We start from the raw sequence: 27,824 nt of genomic DNA, 5'->3' as shown, positions 1-27,824 counted from the left end.
TAGGGGTACGAGACCCCACTCAAGGTCATGAGACTTATTTATTTATTTATTTATTTATTTTGAGACGGAGTCTCACTCTGTCGCCTAGGCTGTAGTACTGTGGCACGATCTCGGCTCACTGCAACCTCCATCTCCCGGGTTCGAGTGATTCTCCTGCCTTAGCCTCCTGAGTAGCTGGGATTACAGGTGCACACCACCACACCCAGCTAATTTTTTTTGTATTTTTAGTAGAGATGGGGTTTCATCATTTTGGTCAGGCTGGTCTCGAACTCCTGACTTCATGATCTGCCTGCCTTGGCCTCCCAAAGTGCTGGGATTACACACGAAACTTATTAATGGTAGAATCAGGATAGAATGAAGACTGGATGCTAGGTGTCTTTACAACCAACCTCGGTGACTTTCCAAAGGCTTTCAGATTGTTCTCTGGAGAGTCCTGGAGCTTTGAGGGGCTCTTTAGGGGCCATCTGGGTTCGGAGATTAGCACACTATGCCCCACAGTGGCTCAGCTTTTATCTGCTTCACATACTGGGCTTCTGGGAACATCTTATTTCAGTAAAATATTTCACAATAGGAAATATATTTGAAAACTCTTGAACGATTCTGTGGATTTTGTCGGGGGTGGAGGGTTTCAGGGACCAAGATGGAGACTTTATCTTCTCAAATACTTAAAACTCCTTTAGACAGAGGAACAAAATATGTGCTCCTCATTTAAAGAAGGCTTAAAATATACAGTTTAATGCAATGTGTTGTTATCACTTCCTTCCCCCAGTAGATTTTAAGGAGGGTAAACAAGAATCAGGGAGAACATAGGAAAAGAAATACTAGAAGGGGACACCTGGGAACAGGTTTGCCTTCTTGCATTTTGCTTAATGCTGGCCCTTCCCTGAATGTCTAAGACCAACCTGGTCCCCACATCCAAATGCACAGACACAGCTGAGGATGGAGAAGGCTAAAGAGGGACAGAGGTAGAGACATAGGCTGAGAGGAGGCAGTTGTAGGTTGAGCTAGGGCTAAGGTGTTTTCCCCATATTCCATCTTACCCCACACTCAGGCCAGGCCTTAGAGTTGTGGAAGGTGGAGAACACTGGGAAGTCAACCTCCGAAGAAGACCAGGTTGGAGTCAAAGGAGGAAGGGGAGCTCTCATTGCCAAACCAACAGGGAAGCCAAGGATATCCCAGTAACTGCTCTCACATCCTTGATGAGAATGCCTTGAATCCGAGCTACTAAATCACATTTCCTTCCTTCTAACCTTCCAGTTAGATCAAACCATTGCTGAAACTGAAGAGGACATGTCAAATATTATAGATCCACAGATGTGGGATTATGATGATCTAAATTTCACTGGCATGCCACCTACAGATGAAGGTTACAGCCCCTGTAGGCTAGAAACTGAGACACTCAACAAGTATGTTGTGATTATCACCTATGCCCTAGCGTTCCTGCTGAGCCTGCTGGGAAACTCCCTGGTGATGCTGGTCATCTTATACAGCAGGGTCAGCCGCTCTATCACTGATGTCTACTTGCTGAACCTGGCCTTGGCCGACCTACTCTTTGCCCTGACCTTGCCCATCTGGGCCGCCTCCAAGGTGACTGGCTGGATTTTTGGCACACTCCTGTGCAAGGTGGTCTCACTCCTGAAGGAAGTCAACTTCTACAGTGGCATCCTGCTGTTGGCCTGCATCAGTGTGGACCGTTACCTGGCCATTGTCCATGCCACACGCACACTGACCCAGAAGCGTCACTTGGTCAAGTTTGTTTGTCTCGGCTGCTGGGGACTGTCTATGATTCTGTCCCTGCCCTTCTTCCTTTTCCGCCAGGCTTACCATCCAAACAATTCCAGTCCAGTTTGCTATGAGGTCCTGGGAAATGACACAGCAAAATGGCGGATGGTGTTGCGGATCCTGCCTCACACCTTTGGCTTCATCGTGCCGCTGTTTGTCATGCTGTTCTGCTATGGATTCACCCTGCATACACTGTTTAAGGCCCACATGGGGCAGAAGCACCGAGCCATGAGGATCATCTTTGCTGTCGTCCTCATCTTCCTGCTTTGCTGGCTGCCCTACAACCTGGTCCTGCTGGCAGACACCCTCATGAGGACCCAGGTGATCCAGGAGAGCTGTGAGTGCCGCAACAACATCGGCCGGGCCCTGGATGCCACCGAGATTCTGGGATTTCTCCATAGCTGCCTCAACCCCATCATCTACGCCTTCATCGGCCAAAATTTTCGCCATGGATTCCTCAAGATCCTGGCTATGCATGGCCTGGTCAGCAAGGAGTTCTTGGCACGTCATCGTGTTACCTCCTACACTTCTTCGTCTGTCAATGTCTCTTCCAACTTCTGAAAACCATCGATGAAGGAATATCTCTTCTCAGAAGGAAAGAATAACCAACACCCTGAGGTTGTGTGTGGAAGGTGATCTGGCTCTGGACAGGCAGTATCTGGGTTTTGGGGGGATGCTATAGGATGTGGGGAAGTTAGGAACTGGTGTCTTCAGGGGCCACACCAACCTTCTGAGGAGCTGTTGAGGTACCTCCAAGGACCGGCCTTTGCACCTCCATGGAAAGGAAGCACCATCATTCCCGTTGAACGTCACATCTTTAACCCACTAACTGGCTAATTAGCATGGTCACATGCGAGCCCCAAATCTGACATTAGATGAGAGAACAGGGCTGAAGCTGTGTCCTCATGAGGGCTGGACGCTCTCGTTGACCCTCACAGGAGCATCTCCTCAACTCTGAGTGTTAAGCGTTGAGCCACCAAGCTGGTGGCTCTGTGTGCTCTGATCCGAGCTCAGGGGGTGGTTTTCCCATCTCAGGTGTGTTGTAGTGTCTGCTGGAGACATTGAGGCAGGCACTGCCAAAACATCAACCCGCCAGGTGGCCTTGTGAGGAGCTGGAAACACATGTTCCCCTTGGGGGTGGTGGATGAACAAAGAGAAAGAGGGTTCGGAAGCCAAATCTATGCCACAAGAACCCCCTTTACCCCCATGACCAACATCGCAGACACATGTGCTGGCCACCTGCTGAGCCCCAAGTGGAAGGAGACAAGTAGCCCTTAGCCCTTCTCCTCTGCAGCTTCCAGGCTGGCGTGGAGCGTCAGCATCCCCAGAAAGCCATGTGCAGCCACAAGTCCACTGGGCAGGCAGATGTTCCTAATAAAGTTTCTGTTCCATGCTTGTCCCTGTGGAAGTATCTTGGGTGTGACAGAGTCAAGGGTGTGTGCAGCATTGTTGGCTGTTCCTGCAGTAGAATGGGGGCAGCACCTTCTAAGAAGGCACCTCTCTGGGTTGAAGGGCAGTGTTCCCTGGGGCTTTAACTCCTGCTAGAACAGTCTCTTGAGGCACAGAAACTCCTGTTCATGCTCATACCCCTGGCCAAGGAAGATCCCTTTGTCCACAAGTAAAAGGAAATGCTCCTCCAGGGAGTCTCAGCTTCACCCTGAGGTGAGCATCATCTTCTGGGTTAGGCCTTGCCTGGCTTCCTCAAGCTATGTGAGCTCACCACTCCCTCCCCAAATGCTTTCCATGAGTTGCAGTTTTTTCCTAGTCTGTTTTCCCTCCTTGGAGACAGGGCCCTGTCAGTTTATTCACTGTATGTCCTCGGTGCCTGGAGCCTACTAAATGCTCAATAAATAATGATCACAGGAATGAACGCATGCTGAAAAGACCAGTCTTTTGCACACCATCTGCTCAAAGCTCCTCTTGTCTGTCCTCCCCCCTTTCAGCCTCCGTCTGTCCACTTATTAAGTTTGCCTTTGTGGTTTAGCTTCATTAGATGTTTATCTGTGTAAAAATGTCCCAAGTGAGGACTTAAGATGTCAGGGCTCTTCTGATGGCAAATGATAGAAAGAGAAGTCAAACTAGCTTAAGCAAAACTGAGAGTGTGGGTTTAGCCTGTGTGGGGAAGGATCAGGGAAGGCTTGAGGTTGGGAATAGGGTGAGGCTCAGAGACAGGACCTAGATCAAGCTTGAGATGGGGATCAGTGATTGATGTTGAAATCAAAGATGGGGTGGGGGTAGGGATGGGGTGGCAGCTTGGGATGAGGTCAGAGAAGGATGAATGCCAGGAATCGGGAGAGATCTACAAGGAGGGAGAGTGAGAGTCAGGGTCACAGTGAGGTGTTGGGAAGAGGGAGATTCAACATGGAGCTGGGACCAGATATGGAGAGTGAGACTTTGGAATGGCATAAGTGTGGGGGAGTGGTGAGGCTCAGGGAGGGGGTGTCAGGCCTGGAATGAATATCAGGGAAGGCTTAGTAGCTATAAGGCTGGAGCAGAAGATGTGCCTGGTAGGGTCACCATCCTATCTGGAGCATCATCTAAGATGCTCTTCTGGGGCCAAAAGACAGAGGCTCCTCAGTCTGTCCTGCTTAAGACTCTCCAGGCAGGTGAGTGAGGAGGGAGTTAGGCACTCGAGCCCTAAGAGATAGACCTGATTCAGCAGAGAAGACAAGAAGGATGCAAAGGATGCACAGAGAATCCAGGGCAGAAGGCTGAGAACTGGGGCCTCCTTTTCCTCTCCTCCCTCCGCTGATCTCCCTCCACCTCTCCTACTGTTTCCTCAAAGTCCAACTTCTTCCTTCTTCACCTTATGCCCCTGCAAGGATGACTCCATCAGAGGCTTCAGTAAGTAAATAGGGATCCACACTGGGTCCAGGGGAAATGCAAATGACTCATAACTTCATGAAAAATGCACAGCCTCACTAGGAACTAAATGAGGCTCAAACAGCAACAAAATAACTCAGAAGTGTTTTAAACAGGGGAGGGATAGAGTGGACTCTTCAAACAAGTGCAACATTTTTCGATTGGATTTTTTTTTTTTTTTTTTTTTAATGAGACAGGGTCTTGCTCTGTCACCCAGGCTGGAGTGCAGTGGTGCATACACAGCTCACTGCAGCCTCAACCTTCTGAGTTCAGGTGATCCTCCCACCTCAGTTTCCAGAGTAGCTGGGACCAGAGCTGTGCGCCATTATGTCCAGATAATTTTTAAAATTTTCTGTAGATATGGAGTCTTGCTACGTTGCCCAGGCTGGTCTTGGACCCCTGAGCTCAAGTGATCTGCCTGCTTCGGCCTCTTAAAGTGCTGGGATTACAGGTGTGAGCCACTGCACCCAGGCTGATTGGAAATTTTAATGCAGCCTGTAATTTTCTGGGTATAGCTCAAGACACAAATGATTTGGATTTCAGATTTTTAAAAAATGCCAGGATTTTGGTACTTAGTTAACAGCATATTGAAGTATCAAAAATTGATATTTCAATTACTAGATAGGGTGAGGATTAGATCCAGTCAGAGCCAGGGAGAGTGTTTGCCTTAAGGAGGGACTCCCTTGTCCAGGATGGGGCTGGGACTAGGGATGGGGTGAATCTTAGGACAGGAGTGGGGGTCAGAAATGGGAGGGGTCAGTGATGAGATTGGGATTACAGAGGGGATGTACATCAGGGTAAGGTGAGGGACGGGGATTAGGATGTAACGGCATGTTCTGCACAATGCTTCCTAATGTTAAAATCCTAAAGTTTGTTTTGTAGCCTTGGTGACAACGTTTGAGACTCTAAATCAAAATGTGAAAATCTACTGTTTTCCCCTAAACCAGTTCCACTTCTGACCAACCACAGCCTCTCACCACCCCTTGCCCTCCATCCCCTGGCCCATTCTTGTTAATTCCAGCAAAAATACTAATTGACAATCAACATTTTATGCCATAGAGGTAAAATTTGCACCTTTCTCAGCAAAGTAGTATTTTAATAAGAGTCTTTCAGAGACTGAAAAATCTCATAGATGCAAATGAAGTAACATGACAGTCTCCTCTTTGGTCTAAGGATCGTCCCAAAGAGGTGCCTTCCTAGAGAAGACCACTCACCAAGAGACAGTGGTGGAGCCCTGTCTTTTGCCGTTTCCATGCAGAGGTCAGAGAGGCCACTCTAGGTTCCACCCAGAAAGCCACAAGGAGCTAACAGCGGAGCTCTCAGCACCAATGTTTTCTTGCAGCCTGGTATTCAGTTTTTAAATCCAAAGTCTTCCTTCCAACCTTCAGGGTAGAAATGAATCAAAGACATAAAAAAATAAAAAATAATCGAAACATGTTAACTCGACTTTTTAAGATTAAATTTTCTTTTTATTGTCTAAGTATTTTATACACATTGTTGAAAAAATGAAATGGCTTTATGAAGCTTATAACAAAAAACCAGCAGGCTTCCAGCTCCAATCCCTGCAGACAAGGGCAGCAGCTGTCAGCTCTCATAGCTGTTTCATCGGATAGTGATCTATATATTTCTAAATATCATACTTGTTCTGCTAGTTTTTTTCTTTTTTTTGGTCTCACTCAGTCTCCCAGGCTGGAGTGCAGTGGCATGATCTCAGCTCACTGCAACCTCCGCCTCCCTGGTTTAAGTCATTCTCCCACCTCAGCCTCCTGAGTAGCTGGGACTATAGGTGCCCGCCATTACGCCTGGCTAATTATTGCATTTTTTGGTAAAGACAGGGTTTCACCATGTTGGCCAGGCTAATCTTGAACTCCTGACCTCAAGTGATCCCCCCACCTCAGCCTCCCAAAGTGCTGGGATTACAAGTGTGAGCCACTGTGACCAGCCCTCTGCTAGTTCTTGTTTTTTTCCCCCTCCAGGTTTAGCTATCATCACTGACTCTCTCTTTTGGCTTTGAGAATGTAATATTCTCCCAGTCCCTCTCCTGCTTTCACCCCCATCCAAGCAAACACAAATACTGCCTTCTCCATTCTCCAGAAACAGATACCACATTTTTTGGTTAAGTCAACATTCAATTTTTTGTTATTATGACTATGTAAAAAGTTATTCACAGTAGGATCCAATGTTTCTTTGTACAAGTTTTGTTTTCCCTGGAATTGATGAGAGGATGTTCCATGTACTTATCATGACATCAGTTCCAATGTCTCCCTCAATACATTCACACTCAGTGGATAATCTATTAATTTTTCTTTCTCAAAGACCTCTCTCCTGGAGTCCTTCATTGTCTTCTTCCAACCTGGACAGGTGACTCTTAAGAAAGGGACCAGTTCCTCTTTACTAAATTGCTTTGACTATGTTTCCAGGGAAATTTTAGAATCTGCTTATCAATTTCTATATAATGTCCACCTGGGATTTTGATTTGGATTATGTAGAATTCATAGATCAATTTAGAGAAAATTGACATTGTAGTATTGAGTCTTCCAGTCCATGGGCATGATATCTTTCTCCATTTATGTCTTCTTTAATTTTTTTGCAAAGGATGTTTTATAGTTCTTGGTACACAAATCTTGTACATACTTTGAAAAATTTGTCCCTAAGTATTTTATGGGTTTTTTGGATGCGATTACAAATGATATCTTAAAAAGTTTTCATTTTCCAGTTCTTTTTTTGGTTACCATAGTATTTAGAAATACAGTTGCAGTATGTATATTGACCTTGTAACTTGGGACCTAAGTAAATTCATTTATTGGTTCTAGTAGATTTTTTTAAAGATTGCTTTGGATTTTAACTGTATGCCATCATTTCAGAATTTAAATCTTCTTTTTAGTTTTAGAATGCATGATGTGTACCTTGGCGGTGTTTTTCTTCGTTCATTGTGCTGGGCGCCTGGTAAATTTTCTTAATCTGGAAATTTAGGTTATGTAAATTTATCTGGTATTAGTTCTTTGACAGTGTTCCACCCTTCATTTTCCTTATTCTTTAATTTTTTTAAAAGAATTATTCTATTTTATGTTATTTTTGAGACAGGATCTCACTGTATCACCTATGCTGGAATGCAGTGGCCCAATCTCAGCTCACTGCAGCCTTGACCTCCCAGGCTCAAGGAATCCTCCTACCTCAGCCTATTAAGTAGCTGGGACTACAGGTGTGTGCCACCTTGCCTGCCTGGCTAATTTTAAATTTTTTAATAGAGTCGGGGTCTCCCTATGTCACCCAGGCTGGTCTCCAACTCCTGGGCCCAAGTGATCCCCTCTCCTTGTCTTCCAAAGTGCTAGGATTACAGGTTGAGTCACTGCACCCTGCCTATTTAAAAAAAAAAATTAAAAAATCCTCCTGCCTCAGCCTCCTGAGTAGCTGGGGCTACAGGCATGCAACACCACCTTTGGCTAATTAAAAAAAAAATTTGTAGAGACAGAATCTTACTATGTTGCCCAGGCTCATCTTGAACTCCTAGGCTCAAGCAGTCCTTCTTCCTTGGCCTCCCAAATTTCTGGAATTTCAGGCATGAGCCACCAAGCTTGACCTATTAAAAAAAAAAAAATTTAGGGGCTGGGTGCGGTGGCTCACGCCTATAATTCCTGCCCTTTGGGAATCCAGGGTGGGAGGATCATTTGAGTCGAGGAGTTCAAGGCCAGCCCAGGCAACATGGTGAAACCCCATCTCCACAAAAAAATACACACACGCACAAAATTAGCTGGGCATGGTGGAATGCACCTACTCTGGGGGCTAAGGTGGGAGGATTGTTTGATCCTGGGAGGCAGAGGTTGCAGTGAGCCAAGATTGCACCACTGCTTTCCAGCCTGGGCAACAGAGTGAGACCTTGTCTCAAAAAAAAAAAATCCTCCTTCCTTAGCCCCCAGGTAGCTGGGACTACAGGCACGCAACACCATCTCTGGCTAATGTTTAAAATATTTTTTGGAGAGATGGAGTCTCACTATGTTGCCCAGGCTGGTCTTGAACCCCTGGCCTCAAGTGATTCTCCCACCTCTGCCTCTCGAAGTGTTGGGATTATAGGTGTGAGTCACTGTGCATGGCAAAAAATATACTTATTTTAAAGTCAGATCCAAATTGCTTTATTATCTTTAGCTCCTCAGGTGTGAATTCTCCCATTTGCTGTTGACTGACTGTTGATTGTGATGATTGTCAGCTCTTTGTAACATTTTATTGTGAATTCATCTTTTGAAGGCATTTTTTTGTTTCATGGGAGTCTTGCATGTGCCCTGGATTATGAAGAAGTCTATTCAGGGGTGGCTTTATGGCTGTACCTGCTAGGGCTTTACTGGGTTACATAGCTCAGAGCATTTTTTGTTATCGATATTTCTTGGCCCTGAGTTTCCACACCATTGCAAATGACAGATTTGGGTCCTCATCACTTGATACTAGGGCTTGGGATTCTGGAATTTTCCTCAATTGGCCCCTTTTCTCTCATGACCTAGGAAGGCAGCTCACTTGGGGGTTGTGTCTCAGGCTGCAAAGTGCTTTTCTATCCCCATTCAAGGGCATGGCAGCTCTTTCTTGGTCCTGACAATTTTATAGGCAATCAAGTTGTAGTTCCTGCTATACATGGGGCCTTTAGGGTCACTGGTATTATCATTCCCATCCTTAAGGTACATGATCAATTATAGTATCTTTCTGGGTTCCTCTGGCTTTAATCCTACTCCCTGATAAGTCCATACATTTTTAAGCTCCCTCTTCATTTCTGGCCCTTGGAGATTTTTTCTCTCTCTCTTGCCTGCTTTTGACCTCAGATATTTATTTTTAAAAATTAATTAATTCATTCATTTATTTTTGAGACAGAGTCTCACTCTATTTCTCAGGCTGGAGTGCAGTGGTGTGATCTCAGCTCACTGCAACCTCTCCCTCCCGGGTTCAAGCAATTCTCCTGCCTCAGCGTCCTAAGTAGCTGGGATTACAGGCACCCACCACCATGCCAGCTAATTTTGGTATTTTTAGTAGAGACGGGGTTTTGTCATGTTGGCCAGGCTGGTCTCAAACTCCTGACCTCAGGTGATCCACCCGCCTCGGCCTCCCAAAGTGTTGGGATTACAGGCATAAGCCACCACGCCAGCCTTTTTAAAAATTAAAAAAAAGTTATTTAGGATGCCTATGGAGGGCATGCTTGTGTTGCTGAGTTGCTGCTATGCCTCTTCAGCCAGCCCATTATCATGACCAGAAATTCAGATAGCACATCAAACAAAAAACAAAGTTCCTTTTCTTGTTTTTTGTTTCCCTTTCTTATGTTAAAACCTTCTTCCAGAAAATGTTATGTACCCCAGGAGGATACATTGACGGGATTTCTAGGTAACCCACAGTGTGTACGTGCATGTTGCTTATGCATGGGTGCATATGTATGTCTGTTTTGGGGATGAATGACCCAACGTTATTCCAGAACTATCACCCCCTTTTTTTTTAGCCAGGCTTGCATCAGGGGGATGGAAGAAGTAAGATCTAGAAGGTAAATGGGGAGGGACCGCTGAAGAAATCTAGTCACTTCCGACATGGGAAGGAATTGTGTTGCCCAACTGAAACCTAAGAGGCCACATCCGTACCTCTCCCTTGGTTCCCATACTGTAAACAACATGGCCGTCTTCCTGAAACAGCTGGCTTTGCTCCAGCTTTAAAGGTATTGGGGATGTGGGGAGACTAGGCAGGTACAGGTCTCAGGGCTGTGCAGTACAGGGTTCCCCACTTGGCCAGCATACTTGAGCACTCCTCTGAGTGGGACCCTGGCAAGACTCAGCATGTACTGTCTTTGTGCACATTCCCACATGTTCCTAAGTGAGAATCCGCTAGTTGTCTGATTATGTAACAAATGCTTGTTTGCATCCAACTCCGTGCTAGGTCTTAAAACAAAGTAATGGGCCAGGCTCAGTGGCTCATGCCTGGAATCTCAGCACTTTGGGAGCTGAGGTGGGTGGATCATCTGAGATCAGGAGTTTGAGACCAGCCTGGCCAACATGGTGAAACCTGGTCTCTACTAAAAATACAAAAAAATTACCTGGGTGTGGCGGTGGGCACCTGTAATCCCAGCTACTCGGGAGGCTGAGACAGGAGAATTGCTTGAACCCAGGAGGCAGAGGTTGCAGTGAGCCAAGGTTGTGACACTGCACTTCAGCCTGGGTGACAGAGCAAGACTCTATTTCAAACAAACAAACAAACAAACAAAGTAAAGTACTAAAGAAATAAAATCTAAGGGGACAAAGGAAATGTGTGAATGGAGGGTATGTGAGGAGTCTATGAAATTTCCTGTAGGGTCACTGGAACAAAGAAATCTATCTGGGGGTCCTAGTGTACCACAAGCTGAACCTGAAGATTTGGAAAAATGTTTCTAATTAAATAAAACAGAGCAAAAAAGACAGACTTAGTTGCTGTGTTACTTGAATCTTCACTTAAATTTTCAGAACCTTGGTTTCCGCTCCCATAAAATGAAGTTTGATTAGGCAAGCTTCCTTCCAGTTCTAAGAATGGGGGATGCTCGAAATCTAAGAGTGTACTGCGATGGACAAACAGGACTATAGCTCTAGTGAACTTGACATGAAACATCCATCTTTGCCCAGATTGTGGTTATCCGCAATTAGGTGTCCTGTGAAGGCCAGTTCTTAGTATGTGTTTTCCAGGCAGCTGCTGACCAAGTCTGACCTGAGGAGTTCCTAGAAGGCCTCTCTCTGTCCCCTTCTCTTTCTCCTCTCTTCCACCTCCCCATCCAATATTTCCCTCCCTGGTCTGTCAGCCATTCTTTTATTTGGCCTAGGCAGGCCTCTTAGAAAAAGAGCAAATGCCCCTGGGTTGGGGGAATTCTTTCAGTCATTAAGCCAGGGATGAGAATGGAGTTTTGAAATTGTTCTCCAGCATAGGATCCTCTTTTCTAAGCCTTCAACTTCATGAGCAAATGGGCACACTCCAGTCCAATGTGTAAGCTCAGCCTCTCACTAACAGGTAGGTCTGTGCTTACTGGTAGGACCGCACTTTGGACTTAGATGCTAACATTAATCTGTTGGAAGATTTTGCAAGGAGACAGAGAGAGGAGCAATCTGGGATTCCTGAGGGCTTTGTTGCAAGAGAAAGGCAACGAGTTGTTGAAAGGGACCCAGGCCGGGTGCAGTGGCTCACACCTGTAATCCCAGCACTTTGGGAGGCTGAGGCGGGTGGATCACTTGAGGTCAGGAGTTTGAGACCAGCCTGGCCAACATGGCAAAAACCTTTCTCTACTAAAAATACAAAAATTAGCCAGGCATGGTGGCGCACACCTGTAGTATTCCCAGCTACTGGGGAGGCTGAGGCAGGAGAATCGCTTTGAGCCCAAGAGGTGGTGGTTGCAGTGAGCTGATATCGCACCACTGCACTCCAGCCTGGGTGACAGAGTGAGACTCTGTCCCAAAAAAAAAAAAAAAAAAAGGACCCAAAGATCAGCTGCTTCTGCCCTATTTCCATGAAATTGTCACTTTGATCCCTGAATTCTATTTTAGATTCTACAACACAAGGAGAACCCTTATCTAAATCCTTATATGTACAGTGTGTTTCCCGTGATATCGTAACTGAAGACTTACTCTGTGCCAGGCACTGAAAAAAACACTTTTTACATAAATTATTTTATTTAATGGTCATCAAGACCTGATGGTAGGAATTATTATTATCCTTATTTTACAGAAGAGGAAAATAAGGGCCAGAGAGATTAAGTCCCTCACTCAAGATAACAGCAGCGGGTAAGTGGCAAAACTGGAGTTTAAGTCAAGGACCAGCTGCCTTCGGAGTCTAAGCTCTCAACTGCTGTGTGACACAGAGAGGTGCTGTGGTGGAGAGAGAGCCACAGAGTGAATTTGCGGTAGCCTAGGGATTAGTCTATCCCGACTTGTGTGATCGTGAGCAAGTAATTTAACTTCTCTGGACCCCTCCCTCCTTGAAGGGATGGCAGCATTGGAAGCTTGTTGTCAAGGTTCAGGGTAATGTATGCCAGGCTTTCAGGGTAGACTAAGGTCTCCATAAATGGCAAACATTATTTATCACAGCAGAGAAGTCTTGGAAAGGCAAGTCCACTGGGAAATCGGGATGTAACTCCAAATCCTCTAACTGTGATGGCAGTGTTTCCTACATGATGTCATAGCACCAGGGAGTTGGGAGGAGAGTTGAGATATACCTCTTTCCAAGAGATGTTTTGAGATGAAAAGATAAAGCTTGGAAAGTGATCAAGGTATATCCTTGTTCCTGTGACATCCATTTTTTTCTCTTCTGGATTGCCCATCAGCGCACAAGCCTGTTGTAGGAGTTCCCATCTTATAACAACCCTCCCTTGATCCCACATCTCATCAGCTATGGTCCTATTTTTCTGCTCCACTTTGCAGCTGAGGTCTGAGGCCCACTGCTCAGAGGGTGCTTCAAGTCTGTGAGGGGAGATTAGCAACATTGAGCAGAGTCTCAGTTTGAACCTAAACTGGGCTCACTCTGGAATTCACGTAAGTCAGTGCAAGCAATGTCCCTGAAAGAAATGAAGGGTTGAGAGCTCTTAGGGAGGAGCTCATTTCTGGGGGTCAGGAGGAAAGCACACAAGCCTGCTAAAGGCAATGCCTCAGGGTTGGGGCTTAGGGAGACCTTGAGGGCTACAGGAGTTGAGTGCTGAGGCCAAGACCAACCCAGGTCCAGGGCTTCTCACCTAAGTAGTAGGGAGATGGGGCTGGGAGTGAAAGTGAAAAAAACTGGGGAGATTTTGGCAGTGCCAGCAACACACTCAGGGAAACCTGGCCCTGTTCCCCTGCAGGTGGCCGGGCTGGAACTCGTAGAGGGTGGAGGCCAACTTGGCAAATGGGTACAGGCAGCCTCAGGGATGCATGTGGGAGGAGGGACCTTGGAAGGCTACCTGAGGTGCTGAGTCACAGGCTGACTCATGGGGTACACAGGTACAGAGTATGAACACAGAAAGAGCCAAAAAAAGGGTAAAAAAAGAAAAAAAAACACTCATATTTCCACCACTCAAAGTCAACCCAGTGCACATTTTGGTTTATTGCCTTCTAGCATTAAAAAACAATAAAGAGTTTATTTTTCAGAGCGGTTTTAGGTTCACAGCAAAATTGAACAGAAAACCTTCTAGTAATTTTTCTTTACTTTACTTTTTTTTTTTCTTTTGAGTTAGAATTTTGCTCTTCTCGCCCAGGCTGGAGTGCAATGGTGTGATCTCGGCACACTGCAACCTCTGCCTCCTGGGTTCAAGCGATTCTCCTGCCTCAGCCTCCCGAGTAGCTGGGATTTCAGGCACCTGCCACCATGCCCGGCTAATTTTTGCATTTTTAGTAGCGATGGGATTTCATCATGTTGGCCAGGATAGTCTTGAACTCCTGACCTCAGGTGATACACCAGCCTCGGCTTCCCAAAGTACTGAGATTAAAGGTGTGAGCCACTGCGCCCAGCCACATTTTTTCATTGCGGTATTTCTTCTTGAATGTTTCAATATTATGTGTCATAGCATCACAATGTCTTGTCAGTACAGCTTAGGTTCATACTATTTTCGTTGAATAATTTAATGCAGTTTTCATGTTATTATGTTTTAATCTTTTTTCATTTTTAAAAATCAGCCTACATCATGCTTTGATTTCATGTTATTATCATATTTAACATTTCCTTGCCTGTTATATTCCTCCCACTTAGTGATTTTCTCCGGCTTTCTCCTGGCCTCTTGTTATTTCGGTCACTTTCCACTCTAGCTTGCCATCCCAAGGTTGTGCATGGTCTTGCTTTCTCTCCCAGCTAGTTGCCTCCCGTTGACCTAAGAAACTAAGGCTGCTGGGCTGGAGGTTCCTCAGCAATTTGATGCCTCACCAGCATCCACACTTACTCTCCTCTCCTCCCTGTCTCTCATCTGATGTCCAGGGAGGAGGTGGCCTCTGCTCCTTCTATTTGGTTGAATCCCCCTACAGTGCCTGATCCACCCACCTCCTCAGCAATGTTGAACCTGCTCTGGCTTCCTGCCCCCTCTTACCCCACTGTTGTGTCAACTTCTCCCAGTCTTCAGCTCCTTCCCTAGGTCTCTGCATATGGGATTTCCGGACATTTCCTCTCTGTAGCATTTGACCCTATTTGTATCCTTTCTTCATTTATGAAAAAGAAATGGAGCAATGTCTGTGTGTCAGGCCTCCCGCAGTACCTGAGGAACAGCAGGAGCAAAGTGTTCACAAATCCCTGCCCTACAAAAGCCTAAATCCACACCTCTTGCCTGATTTTTTTTTTTTTTTGAGATGGAGTCTCGCTCTGTCTTCCAGGCTGGAGTGCAGTGGCGTGATCTCGGCTTACTGCAAGCTCTGCCTCCCGGGTTCACGCCATTCTCCTGCCTCAGCCTCCTGAGTAGCTGGGACTACAGGCGCCTACCACCACGCCCAGCTAATTTTTTGTATTTTTAGTAGAGACGGGGTTTCACCGTGTTTGCCAGGATGGTCTCGATCTTCTGACCTTGTGATCCACCCGCCTCTGCCTCCCAAAGTGCTGGGATTACAGGTGTGAGCCACCATGCCCGGCCTCCTCTTGCCTGATTTTTTTAAAAACCACAAATCCCCAGATTCATAGTATGAAAAGGAGAAAATTTTATAAATTTATAAAAAATTTATAAAAGATTATCTTGGGGGTTAGGGGTTGTGGCTCACACTTGTAATCCCAGTGTTTTGAGATGCCAAAGAGGGAGGATCATTTATAGCCAGGAGTTTGAGACCAGCCTGGGCAACATAGTGAGACCCCTGTCTCTATAAAAAATTAACACAATTAAAAAACATTAAAAAATGAGAAGATTCAGAAAAACTAAAGAAGACCGTAATAGTCTATTTCCCCACTTATAGATAACCACTGTCTACTCGTGGTATATCTTGCCGTACCTTGGTCTACGCATATAACACTTTAAAAAACAAAATAAAAATGTGGTATTTTGTAGCCTTATTTGTTTTTCTCTCAGTACAGTCTGTTTTGCCAAAACACCATATTGTATTCCCAAGAAATTTTGTTATACCAAAAGTATCTTAAAGGGGAGAAGAAGGGTTGTAATCCAGAGAGCTCAAATTCACAATAACAGTTATTGCTGTTTAGGAACGTACATAATGATAATTTTTGAAGATAATTAAGTCTATGACTATAAGCCCTAAATATCACCAAGCAAATTCAGAGTTGATGAAGTCTACCTTTACTCAAAAGACGAGTTTTGTCTTATTATCCCTGATGTGTAGAGGCTCCTGTTATTTTACAAACTCCTGTCACCTTCAAGTTCTCCCTAAGACACAACCCTAAGTCATTACTTTTTCAAGTTTCCTGAGATTCCAAGAGGGACCAGCACCAGGAGCAGGAAGGTGGTGCCTTTCTCAGGCTCGCTCTTCCTGGGGCCACTGATTCCTCACCTCTACTCCATTTGGCAGGTCTGTGTCACTCCTCTTTCTAGGCACACCACCTTTCCCTGCTTTTTTCTGCCTGCAGATGCTCCCCGAGTTTACATCACCCCAGATCAACTGAAAAGTCCAAATAGCATCGCAGTTGCCCATTTCCAGGAAAGCAACTGTGGTTGACTCAGCTATGGCCAGGGAGGCGCCTCTGGGAGAATGCAGGAAAGGGTGGAGGAAGGAAGACCAGTTAGGAGGTTATTTCAGTCGTTCCAAGAGAGAGGTGATGGTGGCTTGGATGAAGGTGATGGGGGAGGAGGTGGTGAAAGGTGGTCAGATTTCCACTCCCACTGGGAGTGCAGCAGAGCATTATTTTCTCATATGTTACGCTTCCTCTTTCTTCAAGTTCTATTTCTCAGGCCTCCTCTTCTTATCCAGAGTCTTTGGCTTCTTTTCAGTCCCCTTTGAAAGCCCCTCTTCCTCTTTTAGTCCCTCAAATGCTGGCGTTCTCCAAGATTCTGCTCTCTCCCATTTTCTGTCCATTCTCTGTTCCCCAATTTCCCTGTGCGATGTCATCACCTCCTGTAGCTTTAATCTGCCATCTCTGGGAGAATGATCTTTGAAAAAGTGGGTTGAGGCTCTGAAAAATATTTTTCCTGGGCTCCAAAGCTAAGTGTCCCAATGCACAGTGACACATCTACTTGTACCCTCACCACAAGACCAGAATTGAAGCCAGCATCTTCCCCCCAAACCTGCCCCTTCAAGCCATTTGTCCAAGCTGTGGGCCGAAGAATCCTTTTTGAATCCCTCAGTTTTTCTCACTGCCCCATTCTCCTTCCAGTTGCTAGCCAAGTCTGGACTTCCCTTAAAGATCTCTTGAACTCGCCCCCCATCTCCACCCCCATTGTCGTTACTTTGTCCAGGTCTTCACTACCTCTGCTCTAGCCTCCTAACAGGACTCCTGCCTTGAGCCTTTACCCCTTTCGGTGCATTCACACACAAGCTCAGGGGAGCGATGGGATTGCATTATGCATCTGCTGAAAGCTCTTCCAGGGCTCCCGTTGCCTGTGAGATAAAATGCAAACGTTTTAGCACAGCACTCAAAGCCCTTTGTGGTTTGGCCTTGCCTTCTGGGCCAGGCGCATGTCTTATCTCTTTCATCCCACATCTGGAATGGCCTTTGCTCTGGTCATTCTGGATTCCTTAGTTTTCCCTTGATGCCTCATGTCGTCTGCCTTTGACTGGGTTTCTTTTGTTGCAAGGGACAGAAACCTGCTTTGAAAAGGCTGAAGCCAAGGGGGAATTTAGCAGAAGGATCAAAGGGTATCTGATGGGCCCCAGGGTCCTGAGATTCCAAGAGGGACCAGCACCAGGAGTAGGAAGGTGGTGACTTCTTCAGGCTCACTCTCTTTGGGGCCACTGATTCCTCACCTCTACTTCATTTAGCGGATCCATGTCACTCCTCTTTCTAAGCACACTATCTTTCCCTGCCCTTTTCTGCCCACAGACACTCCCTGAGTTTACATCACCCCAGATCACCTGAAAAGTCCAGGTAGCATCGCAGTCTCCCATTTCCAGGAAAGCAATTGTGATTGGCCCAGTTATGGCCAGGGAGGCAGCCTCATGGAGAACAAACACAGCTTGGAGAAAGAAGGCTTGGAGGACAGCCCCAGAAAAATCCCTAAACTCTCCACGTGAATCTTTAAGTATACTATTTCTTTTCATTGGATACCCTTCCCTGTGTCTTCATCTGGCTAAATTGTTTTTTTTTTTTTTTAAATTGAGACAGAGTCTGACTCTGTTGCCCAGGCTAGAGTGCAATGGCATCATCTTAGCTGACTGCAACCTCTGCTTCCTGGGTTCAAGCGATTCTCCTGCATCAGCCACCCAAGTAGCTGGGACTACAGGTGTGCACCACCACGCCCAGCTAATTTTTGTGTTTTTAGTAGAGACTGGGTTTCACCATGTTGGCCAGGCTGGTCTCAAACTCCTGATCCTAAGGGATCCACCTGCCTTGGCTTCCCAAAGTGCTGGGATTACAGGGGTGAGCCACCTCACTGGGCCCATCTGGCTAAATCCTTAAGAGTTAGACCTTCCCGGAAGCCTCCTCTGGCTGAATTAGGAGCCCCCTCCATGTGTTCCTGTAAAACCATAGCAAACCTTGATTATAGCACATCATATTTGGGTCATATCCACTGATTTCTTGTCTGTCTCTCAGTAGACCATGAGATCCTTGGGGGTAGGCTCAGAACCTGTTCATCTCTTTTTCTCTAGAGTCAGGGGAAGAGCCAGGTCTAAAATAGGGACAGATTCAATTTTTTTTTTTTTTTTTTTGAGACAGTCTCGCTCTGTCAGCCAGGCTGGAGTACGGTGGTGCCATCTCGGCTCACTGCAACCTCCACCTCCCGGGTTCAAGAAATTCTCCTGCCTCAGCCTCCTGAGTAGCTGGGATTACAGGTGTGTGCCACTACGTCCAGCTAATTTTTGTATTTTTAGTAGAAACAGGGTTTCACCATGTTGGTCAGGCTGGTCTCGAACTCCTGACCTTGTGATCCGCCTGCCTCGGCCTCCCAAAGTGCTGGGATTACAGGCATGAGCCACCGCGCCCTGCCGACAGATTCAATTTTTAAATGAAGGAGTGAAACAGCCCATTAGTTTTCATCCACCCTGGGCAGGATGCAGGGCATGTGTTAGAAAAAGAGAGAATACCACAGGTAGCTTGCTTACTGCATTGGCTGCCTGTTCCTCATAGCTCATCAGTCTCAGGAGTATCAGCCCTCAGGAAGCTACGTAACTTAGGATTCATTTTCCGCAATACTACAGGGTTATCTGTGGCTTTGTAGATTAAAATTGCCCAATCTGACTTATTAGGTGGTGTAAATAAATGAATGGCTGAAAGTAGAATAGGCCAGGTTTAGAACAGATTTGATTAAGTTAATTAATTTTTTATTCAGACAGTCTTGTTCTGAGGCCCAGGCTGGAGTGCAGGGGTATGATTATGGCTCACTGCAGCCTCCACCTCCTGGGCTCAAGGGATCCTCCCACCTCAGACTCCTGAGTAGCTGGGATCACAGGTGTGCACCATCATGCCTGGCTAATTTTTACAAATTTTTTGTAGAGATGGGGTCTCCCTATGTTTCCCAGGCTGGTCTTGAACTCCTGGGCTCAAGTGATCCTCCTGCCTCAGCCTTCCAAAGTGCTGGGATTATAGGTGTGATCTGTGCCTAGCTAGAACAGATTTAAAAATGTCACAAGCTTTAACTGGGTGCTGTGGCTCACACCTGTAATCCCAGTACTTTGGGAGGCTGAGGCGGGCAGATCACCTGATGTCAGGAGTTTAAGACCAGCCTGGCCAACATGACAAAACCCCATCTCTACTAAAAATACAAGAATTAGCCTGGTGTGGTGGCAGGCATCTGTAATCCCAGCTACTCGAGAGGTTGAGGCAGGAGAATCGATTGAGCCTGGGAGGTGGAGGTTGCAATGAGCTGAGATTGCGCTACTACACTCCAACCTGGTTGACATAGTGAGACTCTGTCTCAAAAAAAAAAAAAAAAAAAAAAAAGAAAAAAAAAGTCACTACCTTTATATGACAGGCTAGTTGATGATGGCTATGTGTATTTTGTATTAATACTATAGCTAGGCGGGATCCTCCATATGCTGAACGCTGGTTCCCCGGGTCCCCTTCTTTCTTTCTCTATACTTTGTCTCTGTGTCTTTTTCTTTTCCAAGTCTCTCATTCCACCTTACGAGAAACACCCACAGGTGTGGAGGGGCAACCCACCCCTTCATCTGGTGCCCAACGTGGAGGCTTTTCTCTAGGGTGAAGGTACGCTTGAGCGTGGTCATTGAGGACAAGTCGACGAGAGATCCCGAGTACGTCTACAGTCAGCCTTACGCCGCCTGCCTTGGCCCCCCAAAGTGTGGAGATTGCAGCCTCTGCCCGGCCGCCACCCTGTCTGGGAAGTGAGGAGCGTCTCTGCCTGGCCGCCCATCGTCTGGGATGTGAGGAGCCCCTCTGCCTGGCTGCCCAGTCTGGAAAGTGAGGAGCGTCTCTGCCCAGCCGCCATCCCACCTGGGAAGTGAGGAGCGCCTCTTCCCGGCTGCCATCCCATCTAGGAAGTGAGGAGCGTCTCTGCCCGGCCGCCCATCGTCTGAGATGTGGGGAGCGCCTCTGCCCCGCCGCCCTGTCTGGGATGTGAGGAGTGCCTCGGCCAGGCCGCGACCCCGTCTGGGAGGTGAGGAGCGTCTCTGCCCGGCCGCCCCGTCTGAGAAGTGAGGAGACCTTCCGCCTGGCAACCGCCCCGTCTGAGAAGTGAGGAGCCCCACCGCCCGGCTGCCACCCCGTCTGGGAAGTGAGGAGCGTCTCTGCCCGGCAGCCACCCCGTCCGGGAGGGAGGTGGGGGTCAGCCCCCCGCCAGGCCAGCACCCCGTCCGGGAGGGAGGTGGGGGGTCAGCCCCCCGCCCGGCCAGCCACCCCGTCCGGGAGGGAGGTTGGGGGGGTCAGCCCCCCACCCGGCCAGCCGCCCCGTCCGGGAGGGAGGTGGGGGGGTCAGCCCCCCGCCTGGCCAGCCGCCCCGTCCGGGAGGTGAGGGGCGCCTCTGCCCGGCTGCCCCTGCTGGGAAGTGAGGGGCGCCTCTGCCCGGCCGCCCCTACTGGGAAGTGAGGAGCCCCTCTGCCCGGCCAGCCGCCCCGTCCGGGAGGGAGGTGAGGGGCGTCAGCCCCCCCCGCCCGGCCAGCCGCCCCATCCGGGAGGGAGGTGGGGGGCTCAGCCCCCCGCCCGGCCAGCTGCCCCGTCCGGGAGGGAGGTTGGGGGGTCAGCCCCCCGCCTGGCCAGCCGCCCCGTTCGGGAGGTGAGGGGCGCCTCTGCCCGGCCGCCCCTGCTGGGAAGTGAGGAGCCCCTCTGCCCGGCCAGCCGCCCTGTCTGGGAGGGAGGTGGGGGGGGTCAGCCCCCTGCCCAGCCAGCCACCCCGTCCGGGAGGTGAGGGGCGCCTCTGCCTGGCCGCCCCTGCTGAGAAGTGAGGAGCCCCTCTGCCCGGCCAGCCACCCCGTCCGGGAGGGAAGTGGGGGGGTCAGCCCCCCACCCGGCCAGCCGCCCCGTCCGGGAGGGAGGTGGGGGGATCAGCCCCCCGCCCGGCCAGCCGCCCCGTCCGGGAGGTGAGGGGTGCCTCTGCCCGGCCGCCCCTGCTGGGAAGTGAGGAGCCCCTCTGCCCGGCCAGCCGCCCCGTCCGGGAGGGAGGTGGGGGGGTCAGCCCCCCGCCCGGCCAGCTGCCCCGTCCGGGAGGTGAGGGGCGCCTCTGCCCGGCCGCCCCTGCTGGGAAGTGAGGAGCCCCTCTGCCCGGCCAGCTGCCCCGTCCGGGAGGGAGGTGGGGGGGTCAGCCCCCCGCCCGGCCAGCCGCCCCATCCGGGAGGGAGGTGGGGGGGTCAGCCCCCGGCCCGGCCAGCCGCCCCGTCCGGGAGGGAGGTGGGGGAGTCAGCCCACCGCCCGGCCAGCCGCCCCGTCCGGGAGGTGAGGGGTGCCTCTGCCCGGCCGCCCCTACTGGGAAGTGAGGAGCCCCTCTGCCCGGCCAGCCGCCCCGTCCGGGAGGGAGGTGGGGGGGTCAGCCCCCCGCCTGGCCAGCCGCCCCGTCCAGGAGGGAGGTGGGGGGGGTCAGACCCCCACCCGGCCAGCCGCCCCATCCGGGAGGGAGGTGGGGGGGTCAGCCCCCCACCCGGCCAGCCGTCCTGTCCGGGAGGGAGGTGGGGGGGGTCAGCCCCCCGCCTGGCCAGCCGCCTCGTCCGGGAGGTGAGGGGCGCCTCTGCCTGGCCACCCCTACTGGGAAGTGAGGAGCCCTTCTGCCCGGCCACCACCCCGTCTGGGAGGTGTACCCAACAGCTCATTGAGAACGGGCCATGATGACAATGGCGGTTTTGTGGAATAGAAAGAAGGGGGAAAGGTGGCGAAAAGATTGAGAAATCGGATGGTTGCCGTGTCTGTGTAGAAAGAGGTAGACATGGGAGACTTTTCATTTTGTTCTGTACTAAGAAAAATTCTTCTGCCCTGGGATCATGTTGATCTGTGACCTTGCCCCCAACCCTGTGCTCTCTGAAACATGTGCTGTGTCCACTCAGGGTTGAATGGATTAAGGGTGGTGCAAGATGTGCTTTGTTAAACAGATGCTTGAAGGCAGCATGCTCGTTAAGAGTCATCACCACTCCCTAATCTCAAGTACCCAGGGACACAAACACTGCGGAGGGCTGCAGGGTCCTCTGCCTAGGAAAACCAGAGACCTTTGTTCACTTATTTATCTGCAGACCTTCCCTCCACTATTGTCCTGTGACCCTGCCAGATCCCCCTCTGCGAGAAACACCCAAGAATGATCAATAAAAAAAAAAAAAAAAAAAAAAAAAAAAGATTTGTGTTGCCCCAGAATATCTTGGTGAATGTCCCATGTGCACTTATGAAAGAATATTTTGTTTGCTATTGTTGGGCAGAATGTAGTTTCTTACCAAGTTGACGATTTTGTTAGCATTGATGTTTCAAAATATAATTGTGGATTTCTTTATTTCTCATTTCAAAAAAAAAAATACTATAGCTAGGATCTTGTTTGAACTTTATATCAAAATTTCTATTTACAAAATTTAGCCCAAATTATTTTATCTGTGAACTTGAAACAAAATTAAAGATTTAAATAAAGATCAATAGCTAACATTTATTGAGAGCTTACCATGTTCTAGGCCCTGGGCTAAGTGCTTTATATATGTATTTCCTAACTAACCTAATCCTTAAAATTACCTTGTAAGGCTAGTTCTATAATAAGCCCATTTTACGCAGGAGGAAACTGAAGCACAAAAGTTTAAGTAACTAGAGTTGGGATGTGCATTTAGCATTCTGGCCCCAGGGCCTACACCCTTAACCACTCTGCTAGACTGCCTCAAGACACAGTTTGGTACCTTTCTTCCAATACTTATTCATTAATGGTTGTTATTTCAGTTATGTCTTGTTTCACCATACTTTAAAAGAGTTTTTCTTTTAACACTTCTTTCATGTTTATGTTTTTGGGTAAAAAAAAAGAAATATCTCTCTGTTTGAATACAAGGCATCTTGGCATTAAAAGCTCTTGCAAGAAGCTGTCATCATGCCAATGTTTACCACTAAACCAGATCCAAATGTTTACTTGACTTGCATGATGAACAGGAAAAAAATGAATAAGTGAAGGAGTAGCTTTAGGACTGTACTCTGTGTCTCTATTCCTGGGTCTTCTTTTTCTCTGAATCTTTATCTACAGGTACTGGAAGAAAAAGGCCATAGGAATAATCTTATGAGTCTTGCCACCAGTCCCATAAGAATCATTTTCTCAGTAACTTGAGAGTGGCATCCTGGTAGTGAGGAGGGTAATGAATGGGGAATCTGGAGACCAGTGTCCAGTGCTGCTTCTGTCACTTGTAGTTTGAGATCTCTTGCAAGTGTCCACCTACTCTGGGCCTCCAGTCATTCACCTGTCAAAAGGGGAGGTCAGTTCAGAAGTGGATCTTTGAGATTCCTTCCACCCAGACAGTGTGGATTTAGGTAAAGCAGTTCAAGGCCACCACTCACACAAGTGATGAGTGGAGAGTGGAGAGTATGATATGAATAACACACTTTTGTGTATATGTCCTAAACTGAATGAGTAGAATCTTTCCATAAACAGAGGGTTTCTGGGCACCCCTGACCATGGTCCCTGGGAACTGCTATGATATTGAGACCCCTGAGCCTTGCAGAAGCTCCCTGTCTCCCCTGCTTATGGATTTTTGGCAATTGGGTTGGACTGTTGGGCAAGCATGGAATTAAGCATGGGGAAGTGAGGTATTCCAAGTGCCATAGACAGCTGTGCAGTCCAGCAGAGCAAGTCCCTTAGCATGGTGCTGGACTTCTAAGAAAGTCCTCTAGAAATGCCCGCTGGGATCATGACTGTAGCAGAATAGAGAAAAAACACTGACCACCTCGTGGGAACCAGGACTTTAGCCCTGTCTCTGGGTCTGCCTGGCACAGAGCCAGTGTTGATGGGAAGCTGGCTCTTCTGTTTATGAGCAGGGAACATGTCTGACATCAGACCTAGCAAGGCCCTGTTGAGAAATCAGTGGTGTGTTTGTCTTCTCCCGGAAGGTGCTCCTTTGTTTATGTCTCTGAAGCTGTCCTTAGGGGAGGGCCCTTGAGTTGGGGCCATGATTTCTGCTCCTCTCTGTTTTCCCTCTGGACTCCCATAGCTGCTCTACCTAGGGAAGACGGAATGACCACAAGAGGCTCCAATGCAAGGCCATCTTCTTTTTGGCTAGCCCAAAATCATGGCTGGATGCTGAGACCAGCTTGGTCGGGGAGACCCTAACCCAGTGGCACTAGAGGAATTAAAGACACACACAGAAATATAGAGGTGTGAAGTGGGAAATCAGGGGTCTCACAGCCTTCAGAGCTGAGAGCCCTGAACAGAGATTTACCCAGGTATTTATTAACAGCAAGCCAGTCATTAGCATTGTTTCTATAGATATTAGATTAATTAAAAGTATCCCTTATGGGAAAGGAAGGGATGGGCCGAAATAAAGGGGTGGGTCTGGCTAGTTATCTGCAGCAGGAACATGCCCTTAAGGCACAGATTGCTCATGCTATTGTTTGTGGTTTAAGAATGCCTTTAAGCGGTTTTCTGCCCTGGGTGGTCCAGGTGTTCCTTGCCCTCATTCTGGTAAACCCACAACCTTCCAGTGTGGGCATTATGGCCATCAGGAACATGTCACAGTGCTGCAGAGATTTTGTTTATGGCCAGTTTTGGGGCCAGTTTATGGCCAGATTTTGAGGGGCCTGTTCCCAACAGCTGGGCGTGGTGGGTCACGCCTGTAATCCCAGCACTTTGGGAGGCCAAAGAGCGAAGATCACCTGAGGTCAGGAGTTCGAGACCAACCTGGCCAACATGGTGAAACCCTGTCTCTACTAAAAATACAAAAATTAGCTAGGCCTGGTGGCGGGCACCTGTAATCCCAGCTACTTGGGAGGCTGAGGCAGGAGAATCACTTGAACTTGGGAGGCGGAGGTTGCAGTGAGCCAACATCATACCACCACATCCAGCCTGGGCAAGAGTGAGACTCTGCCTCAAAAAAAAAAAAAAAAAAAAGGATCACCCTCAGAAACAATTCTGATTCCAAGAGGGCATTTCTCGTCTCCAGTTTGAGAGCTCTGCTGCTATTACTTCTGGGCTGGTGGGTTTTAAACTTGAGTCATGATCAGAGTCATCGGGGCTCCAGATTCCCAGGAGCCATACAGATTTGGTAGAACTGGAACCATCACTCTTAACTTGAAGCTTGGGTGGTGAGTTGGATATCATCTATGTTTTCCTCCAGATACACTCTCTACCTTTCTTTACTGAATTCTGTGCCCTGGGATGCTGACCTACATGGACTGTCTCAGGGTACTCCCTTGTCCTCTGGTTTCTGAGCTCAACCAATGGGAATCCTGGTGATACGGGAGTGGGGCAGGGAAGTGCTGGGTAGAGAAGGGTGGGGTCCCTGGTGAGGGCTCCACACTGGGCCTGTGTCCATGGACCTAAATGAGGAGAGCCATTCCTGTTGCATTTTCCAAGCCCACTCTGGCCCCCTACGTCCCCCATCCTGTGCCCATATAAACCTGAGAGACCTTAGCGGGTACACACACAAGTAGCTGGACATCAAGAGGAGCAGAACAACACACCAACAGACACCAGCGAACACCGGCAGGCCATTGAGGGTGGGACAACATGGAATTCGGTTGGGGGTGGTAGGAGGAAAGTCTGGCTGCTGGGCAGCCTGACTCCAGGGGAAGACCACCTTCCCACTCCATCCTCCTTCTGGCTCCCCATCCACCTCTCTGAGAGCTACCTCCACCACTCAATAAAACCTTGCACCCATCCTCCAAGCCCATGTGTGATCTGATTTTTCTGGTACACTAGGGCAAGAACTTGGGATACAGAAAGCCCTCTGTCCTTGTGATAAGGCAGAGGATCTAATTGAGCTGATTAACACAAGCCACCTGCAGATGGCAAAACTGAAAGAGCACAGTGTAACACATGCCCACTGGGGTTTTGGGAGCTGTAAACACTCAACCCTAGGTGCTGTCGTGGTGTTGGAGCCCAAAAATCCTCCCCACGACCTGCCCACCTGCATGCTCCCCCTCAAGGTTTGAGCGGTGGGGCACTGAAGAAGCGAGACACACCCCTGTTGTATGCCTCGTGAGGGGGATAAGGGAACTCCTCCTCTTTCACTGGTAGGAGATTGGGTTGAGCTCAACCCAGTATCAGGGGGATCCAAGTGGGAGACGGGACTGAGTTCAGCCAATGGGAACCCTGGTAAGAGAGGCTTCAGGAACCCTAAACAGGAGCAGTGTCAAGTCAGGGCATTTCTTTGCTCAGCCCTGTCCCTGCTGGTTGCTGGGGTTGACACCTGTCAGGCAGCCCACATCATAGTGCTCTCTCTTGGGCTCCTGTCATGGTTCCTCACCTTGCTGCTTTAGGCCTAGGGATAGTGATTGCTCCCCACTGTCACAGTCCTTAGGGTACTGAATCTCACATTATTTTCCCCAAATCCTTCCCACACTGTTGTTCCAGGTCCCTTTATTCAACTCTTACTGAAGTTGATAAAACTCTCTCTCCTTGCCTAGCTCAAGTGCACTGCCTAGTTTCTGCCAGGAAACTGGGGATTATCCATAAATCTATATTTTGAAGAAGAAGGCCATTTTATTATATTTTATTTTATTTTAAGACAGGGTCTTGCTCTGTTGTCCCAGCTGGAGTGCAGTGGCCTGATCACAGCTCACTGCAGCCTCCACCTCCTGGGCTTAAATGATCCTCCCATCTCAGCCTCCTGGGTAGCTAGGACTACATGTGTATGCCACCATGTCTGGCTAATTTTAAACATTTTTTGTAGAGATGGGGTCTCACTGATGCTCAGGGTGGTCTCGAACTCCTGAGCTCTAGCAATCCTCCTCCTGCCTTGGCCTCCCAAAGTGTAGGAATTACAGGCAGGAACCACCTGGACAAGAAGCCCATTTTAAGCATGGAGTATTTTAGAAATGCTGTCCCATGGCCATCAGTGGTGCCTAGTTCTTTTTTGGTCAAATATCAACAAGTCTCTTTATTGCTTAACTCATTTGGGACTAAGGAGATGTTTTTCAAAAAGCAACTTCACCAGGAAATGAAGTAAAAAAAAGAATATGAATATTGTTCAAGAAAGAATATAAAACACAGAAATGGTCATGTCCACAAAGCCCAGCCTCCTTGTCTATGAGAAGGCCTGTGCAGACCCCTCCAAAATCAGCTTCAGCTCCTTCATTTTTGGAAAAATCCAGCCCCAACCAAATAAATGGAAACAATGCAAAATTGTACAAACCAGTGATGAATGCTACCCCATCCTCCAGCCCTCTCCAGCCATAACTCCTATTGGCAGCTTGGTATATGTTCTCTCAGACATTTTTCTGAACACTTACAAACCCACATATAGATTAGAGTGTTTTTTACACAGGCAGGTAAGCCATTTACTACACATGCTGTTCTACCTTCCTTTTTCTTTTTTGTCGTTGCAATTTTAAACACTGTATTTGAGCAAGCAGCAATTCATGAATCATCTGCCTTCCTTTTCCATTCAACATTATTTATTGAAGATCTTTCCATGTCCAGTCATAGAACGACTTCATTATTTTTATATTATATTTAATTTTTTTTTTTTTTTTGAGACAGAGTCTCCCTCTGTTACCCGGGCTGGAGTGCAGTGACGTGATCTCAGCTCACTGCAACCTCCGCCTCC

At 48.2% G+C, this 27,824-nt stretch overlaps 1 protein-coding gene across 1 annotated transcript in view; it reads left to right on the top strand.

The window, feature by feature from the left end:
- The window catches only part of CXCR1 (C-X-C motif chemokine receptor 1), a 60,139-nt gene extending 56,960 nt beyond the window's left edge, over nucleotides 1-3,179 (top strand). Inside the window, exon 3 of the mRNA XM_034955108.2 lies at nucleotides 1,258-3,179. Coding sequence (XP_034810999.2) covers nucleotides 1,291-2,343 — 1,053 coding nt within the window. The 5' untranslated portion in view covers nucleotides 1,258-1,290 and the 3' untranslated portion in view covers nucleotides 2,344-3,179. The remainder of the gene's footprint in view (nucleotides 1-1,257) is intronic.
- Nucleotides 3,180-27,824: the final 24,645 nt, after the last annotated feature.

This window comes from Pan paniscus, chromosome 13, assembly GCF_029289425.2.
Source record: "Pan paniscus chromosome 13, NHGRI_mPanPan1-v2.0_pri, whole genome shotgun sequence".
NCBI lineage: Eukaryota > Metazoa > Chordata > Mammalia > Primates > Hominidae > Pan > Pan paniscus.
Note: the sequence above shows the minus strand (reverse complement) of the source record. Positions and strands in the feature narration are given on the sequence as shown.